This window comes from Alosa alosa, chromosome 13 (genome assembly GCF_017589495.1).
Source record: "Alosa alosa isolate M-15738 ecotype Scorff River chromosome 13, AALO_Geno_1.1, whole genome shotgun sequence".
Taxonomy (NCBI): domain Eukaryota; kingdom Metazoa; phylum Chordata; class Actinopteri; order Clupeiformes; family Clupeidae; genus Alosa; species Alosa alosa.
In genome coordinates this window covers 27,066,090-27,072,968 of record NC_063201.1, presented here as the reverse complement: position 1 = coordinate 27,072,968, position 6,879 = coordinate 27,066,090, and the positions used below count along the sequence as shown (strand labels likewise).

Genomic DNA, 6,879 nt, shown 5'->3' with positions numbered 1-6,879 from the left:
TTTTTTTTTTGTTATTTTATGTAATTTTACATGGTTGTGTGACAGTAGCCAGGTGGACTCTCTCCTTGATCCAACTTGGTAATGGGTTGATATTTGTTGCCCTCTAGTGGTCAGATTGAAAGCATCCATAATGCTCTCAACTGAATTCATTTTTATTGAGGATAGCGCTTTAAAGTATTTCACATAATGAATGAATATGAGCACATTTTACTGCAGAATTGTTAGATTTATTATCGTTACAATCCAAACTATTTAGCAGCCTTTGCTTTGGCTGCAACAAAACCCAGCAACACAGGAATTATAAAATGGAGATCCACAAGTCCTGTGGATCTCCATTTCCTTTACGACCCCACAGTCTGTCCTAAATGGCAACTCACAAACCACTCAACAGCAACAACCATAACAAAGGCCGCTCATTTCAACCACGTTACAATATTACTGTAATACTGCATTCATGTAGAAGTGAGATACAGTCAGCATAACTGACACCTGCTCTGTGTCTTACATCTTCATCCGACGTGTCAAAGAGTCTTATGACACTACTGGGATGTGGGTTACTATGGTTTTAATCACAGGTTTTAATAGTAGCAGTTATTGATTACAAATATACATAATAACTCAGTGTAGTTCTTAGCTCTTAAAGCAGTCTCAGTCTCTCCCAGCCTTCAGTTTGTCGGCCACAGTCTCGTCGTGCTTGGAGCCCCCCATGCAGGCTGGGCTCTTGGCCAGGGCCGGGTTGCTGTCCCACTGCTGGGGCGTTTTGGCCTGGATGGCCAGTGCGTGCACGCGGCTGCTCAGCTCGTCGCGCAGCGCCTCGTTGACCAGGCGGTGGCGCTGCAGCAGCGGCAGGCCCTCGAAGCGCTCGCTGACCACCAGCACGCGGAAGTGCGACTCGGAGCCGGGCGGCACGGCGTGCATGTGGCTCTCGTTCAGAACCTCCAGGTGCGCCGGCTGCAGCGCCTCCGTCAGCTTGGCCCGGATGGACGTCTCCACTGGCCGGGTGGGGTCCGGCGCCATCTGCGGGCGGTGGTGGGACAGCGCTAGCGAGCGGGAGGAGGAAGTGAGAGGGCGGAGGAGGAGGGGACGGGCAGTGCGGAGAGCGCTGGACAGCATCCGAGGAATGGAGGACAGAAGCAAGATGGAGGACAACAGCAACCAGGCCTTTAAACACACACAAAGTAATAGTTGATTGAGTGATGTATGTAGCCTATACATTTTCAGTAAGTATAAGTATATACTATTTTGATCCCGTGAGGGAAATTTGGTCTCTGCATGTATCCCAATCCGTGAATTAGTGAAACACACTCAACACACAGTGAGGTGAAGCACACACTAATCCCGACGCAGTGAGCTGCCTGCTACAGTTGCGCTCGGGAAGCAGTGAGGGGTTAGGTGCCGTTAGGGCACTTCAGTCGTTCCTACTGGTCGGAGTTCGAACCGGCAAACCTCCGGTTACAAGTCCGAAGCGCTAACCAGTAGGCCACGGCTGCCCCCAGCATACATATCTGCTGCGTCAGTAGATGTGCAGGTACAGTACACACTAAAGTGAACACAAAGACAAGGCAAGGCAAGACAGGTTTATTTATATAGCACATGTCGTACACAGGAGTAATTCAATGTGCTTTACATAAACAAAGGCAAATAATAGTACATAAAAGGGCAATCGTTTAAAAATGCTTTAAAAGTAGTACATACAATCTTTAAAAGACATAAAATACAACATAGAATAATAAAAAGACAGAGTGCACAAAGAGAAATAACTAAGTCAAGTCAACTTGTGCATAAAGTTTGAGAACTGAGAGAAATAACATCTTGATTGTGTAAGGATAAACTCCCTTTTTAATTCTGATCCATAGTTAAGCTCCTGACCTGAGATCAGTCTAAAGTGTAAAACACATGAGTAGTTCATATGAAGTGGACTGAAAACAAATTGGACCCTCATTTCACTGATTAGGTGGCTGGCACTGATAGTGTGGCAGAAGGTCACTCGCGTATTGGCAGAAAACCAATATGTATGACGGAGGACCAATATGTCTGACGGAGGACAGCTACAGCCGAGATGGCTTCAAGTTCAGACATATGGCAGTGTTCCATCTAAAAAGATCTTTCACAGTGTATGCAGTGACATGACGTCCGAGAAACAACTCTCACAGTTCGTAAACAAAATTGTGTATCATTTTGTTGTGTACTAACATTATTTGTTTTCTCAGTATCTTCCTAGTCTATGCTTGCTTTGATTCCTGAGTCCTGACATAAGTTGTGTTGTACATAAACAATACAATGTATCCAAAGGAAGTGAAACCAATTTAGTACAAAAAATTTTTTTAAATGCATTTTAGTATGTACAATAGCCTTTTTCTAAACCAAGTTTCACTCAAACCAAAAAGGACATACTGTTGATTTAATCCACAAAAAAATTAAATGATGTAAAAAGAAAAGATTTTTGATTGAAACTTTATTGAACCATCAACAAGAAGTGTTCAAAAGGATATAAAAACATGACAAAGCCCAAAGGCTTGTTTCCATTGTGGTCCTTAGGATGGAAGGATCATATGCAAGTACAAAAGTAAGGCCAAAAGTAAGAGATCGAGAATCATACATCATATCTGGAACAAAATGATTCACTAGTGTCCATCAGAATGTCTGAAATTGAGCTTAGAAATTCCTTAGAAGTGGTCTTGGGATGCCTATAGCACCTGTATTGAGGTGTTCAGATACCTTATGGATAAGGTAGAGAATGGTGCTTGTGTCAGTGGGCATGTGGCGTAGGCATTACAGGACAGGATAACGGGCTTAAATATAGGAAAAGGAAATGTAGAAAAGGACATATGAGAGCGAAAATGTGGTAATTGAGATGCTAATAATTTTTAATGGTTTCTCCCGAAATTATGTTTAGAAAATATAATTTTTGATCCCATACACTAACCCCCCAAAACCAAAACCAAGTCAAGGGCTCTAACTCTGACTTATGCATGACTGTTGTTGTCTGCCACAGATCTTATAGCTGCTGCAATATCTCTGAAGCCAGTGGCTATGGTGTTGTTCATATCCTGCAGCAAATCTCTTATTTGTCTTTGCACCACAAGCATTTCCTTCCTCGTTCTCCGATGGCTAGGAAGATGCCTTTGGTGTTGTTTAAAGGTCCGCCTTGGTCTTCGTCGCCTTGACAACAGATGATTCGTTGTTGGTGCCCGTGATGTAGATGTTGCCGTAGTGACTGTCGGCGGTTCTGGTTCTGGTTCGGCGGGGAGCCCTACTGCAGGAACAGAGCAAGAAGGCAACTCTAGTGGTTTCCCTGGCTCTGGGGAATGTGATTCCTCTTCTGAAAAAAAGCAAGTGTAACTGATGATATTATGGTCTTGATATGATAACATCAGCTAAGTTACTAGATTATCTAGACCAGAGCGCTCTGGAAGAATCTAGATAGAAGATTCAAAGATCAGCATAACAGTTGCTCGTAGTTTCTTACCCACAACCAGTGCCATCACGTCATTAAGAAAAGGCCCCTCAGAGGTCCCTAACAGTGAGTGCACCTCAAGTAGACTCCGCAGGGCCTTCTCAGCGGGGGTGTAAAAAATCTTTTTTGACAGATATCCATCTAAGAGAAAATCAAATGATTCAACAAACATTTAACTATTACTATACTACTATTCAAACATTACATGTGATTGCTTTCCATGTTAACCATGACAACTAGGCCAAGCACTACCCACATATTAACAATATACAGGGGACAAAAGCTTCCCAGGTCAGGGTCTACAGTGTTAATTATCTCAGGAAATTTCACAAAGTATAGGATATCAATAATATGAATCTTACATTTCCTACATGTAGGCCTCTAAATATATTGTTACAGAGAGGGGCAACAGTCCCTCATCCTCCAAAACTTGATTAAAACAGAAAAAGATTGATTAAATGTTAACTATAATCATGTCTGATCTATAATTAGTCGTCATATAAAAATTATGTATGCATGTATCATGCATTGCAATTATAGGCTACTGCAGAAACAGCTTGCTATGAACTAGGCCTAGATAACATTGCCTTTCACAGTTTTGTTTTGAGCCATCACAGTGAGTGCAGGCCAATAACTATAAAGGTACAACACAGTTTCACAGGAGTTTATGTGGACCTACCTGTTTCTTCTTGGTGCCTTTTCTCATTCGTAGCTTTTTTGGTGACATCATACTTGAAGTACTTGTACTTGGTCCTAACTTCGACTGCGCTCCTCTGCACATCGCTGATACTGTTGACCGCATCGGTCACGTTCTGCCAAGCAGTAGTCTTCAGATCTCTGGCTTGACGGCCAATGTCCAAATGAAACTTCCCAAACAAAACATCTTGATTTTCAGACACAGCAGACACCAGAGCAAACAGCTCGTCATCTGTGAATTTGGGGCGGCGCTTTCTCTTAGGGTGATGATCTTCCATCTTCCCTACGGCTTTTGTTTACACGCCACACGTTTTATTGTTATCTGATATGCATTATAAAGGTCTTCTGCAAAATTGCATGTATGAGAGTTGCCTTTCTAGCACGATCGTTTAAATCGTCTGTTTAGAACCACGTAGACTAGGCAGCCTATTCAATATGCACAGGTCAAAGGTGACACTGCAGCCACATGATGGTTCATACGTTTCAAACTCTAGACCATGTAATTATGGGTAGCGCCTTATACTGCTTTGCTGCGTTTCTCCTTATCCTTGATATATCAGTTTGTCCCTTTCATGAATGATCCGACAGTCTGCTGGTATCTTCCCAAGTCTGAGAAGTTAACGTTACAGAATGCTACAAATCTTCTGTAGTGCTAGTTCCCTCAGTGCTTAAATTGCTCGGGCTTTTAATCTGAATACTTTCACGCAATTAGGCCATGTTAGGTGTAACGTTACAAAACAGTCAGTGAACCAGAGAACGAATAGTTATTTTTAACTAGCGTTAACGTTAGCTAACTTAACGTTATGCTACTGTTTACAGGTCTGCCTAATGTTAACAAACCTAAGCATCATGGACAACTACACTGTGAAAGTACGTGCTAGAAAGGATAAGGTGACAACACTTTCAATGTGTGACTGAAATCCATGTAGAGATTCTGTTCTAATAACACGTCTGGTGCTCAAGATAAAAAAATTAAGAGACACATTTGATTCACTGACCTTAAACGAAGCTTCTGCAGATGACGTTCGACGAAGAGGAAAGAGTGTTCATTCTTAGCCAGCGCCATCTGTTGTACAGGAGTGGCAAAATACAATGATACGCTCTCCACCAAGCTTCCTTTGCTATGCATGGCAGCAGCGATGGCAAAAAAGACATCAAATGGAGTAGCTTAGTACTTTATCAAAAAACAGAAATATGTAGAACATATCCACACCACTTCAACTAAAAAACAAAAAAAAGCATCCTTGGCTAATCAAAAATATGGTGTTGGTGATGTGAACTGTAGCCAACAAGAGACGAGCAATAGGCAGGAGATGTGTGCAGAGAGAGTAGAACACAACAGGCAGAGGGGTAGACACAAAGTAGAAAAGGAATGGAATAGAGGTAACAATTGTCCATCTCAGAGAGAGAGAAACTCAGAGAGAGAGGGAGAGTTTGCGTGTTATTGTGTGTGTGTGTGTGTGTAAATGAGAGGGAGAGAGAGCGAGAGAGTGTCTGGAGATCAACAGAGGACAGAATTCTAATTTTCTTATATTTTTAAATAATTTATCTATTTGTAAGTGAAAAGTGTGAAATATCATTAATTAAAGAATTGACATGGATGTGAAGTTCACTATAGAAAGCACTTTCCAGTGTGGTTACACTATTTTGTAAACCATGTTGAAAAATACGTGGCCATAGCTGCCAAGACGCAGTCCCCCTCCAAAATAGGCCAACTGAATGATAGACACTGTGTTGGAGAGCTTAAGAGTGTCAGGCCATAAATGTTGTGCTTTTGTGATGCTGTTTTGCGACCTATGACTGCTTTGGTTTGTGCCATGTATGACTGAATTACACTGAACTTTTTGTCTACAGAACCTTTGAGAGGCCCATAATGTTAAACACAACAGTACACCAAGAATAACTAAATGGCTGTCATAGTATTGGGCCTAAATAATCCAATGTGGTGGAGTGTACTGTTACTGTGTGGTCCCACTGGAAAATGGCCTTTTCTCTGTTTCAAAATAATATCTGCCATTATTGTTTCGGCGCATATGATGAAATCATCGGCTTACAGTATCTCCATCAAGATCACACTTTCGGTAGTGGCTTACATGTACACAGCCAGAGACACAGTAATGTGGTCCAATGCATCATTGATCTGCAGACACTGTGATATTAATGTACAATAATAATGTCTCAGATTTCTCATCTCTAGCTGAAGATCGTAGGTCTTTGTAGTGTTTTCATATGTGCATGTGAAATGAGGTTCTAAAGGCTATATTGTATCCTTGAATACTTACTTAATCTGTAAAAAGCCCTACATATTATGTGATATCTTGGATTGAGGTCAAGTGTATTATGTAAGTAAGTGTCAAACATCCCTCAGTGTTGGCCTGTGCATGGCATGTTTTCATAAAAGTAATCAGTTGAGTTCAATAATGTTTGTATGCTCAAATGCATAGCTAGAGTATTGTTTTTAATTCCAAAAAAGAATGGAATGGGAGTAGGCTGCTCTCACGTCTAAAACAAAAAAGATTCATTTTCAATAACTATTTCAATGTTGTATGTTAGATATCAAGACTTTGATTGATATAATTTCATTCACAATTTTAAGTAGGCCTAGTATATTACTTGATTGGGAAGAAGATCCCAAAACCAAACAAAACAAGTTAGATTATGAAACTATGTGTTAAGTTATAATGACAGATGTTTATTTTCATTGTATATTTTTAAATCCATTTATG

At 41.1% G+C, this 6,879-nt stretch overlaps 2 protein-coding genes across 2 annotated transcripts; both read right to left on the bottom strand.

The window, feature by feature from the left end:
* Window positions 1-205: 205 nt before the first annotated feature.
* On the bottom strand, window positions 206-5,240 carry bola1 (bolA family member 1). The gene is made up of 2 exons (XM_048262039.1): window positions 5,152-5,240; window positions 206-1,161 (listed from the first exon to the last, which is right to left on the bottom strand). Exon 2 carries the CDS (start codon window positions 1,111-1,113, stop codon window positions 649-651), a length of 465 nt encoding a protein of 154 aa, XP_048117996.1. The 5' UTR covers window positions 1,114-1,161; window positions 5,152-5,240; the 3' UTR covers window positions 206-648.
* LOC125306584 lies at window positions 1,563-5,143 on the bottom strand. The gene is made up of 3 exons (XM_048262037.1): window positions 4,137-5,143; window positions 3,470-3,598; window positions 1,563-3,322 (listed from the first exon to the last, which is right to left on the bottom strand). Exons 1-3 carry the CDS (start codon window positions 4,429-4,431, stop codon window positions 2,967-2,969), a joined length of 780 nt encoding a protein of 259 aa, XP_048117994.1. The 5' UTR covers window positions 4,432-5,143; the 3' UTR covers window positions 1,563-2,966.
* Window positions 5,241-6,879: the final 1,639 nt, after the last annotated feature.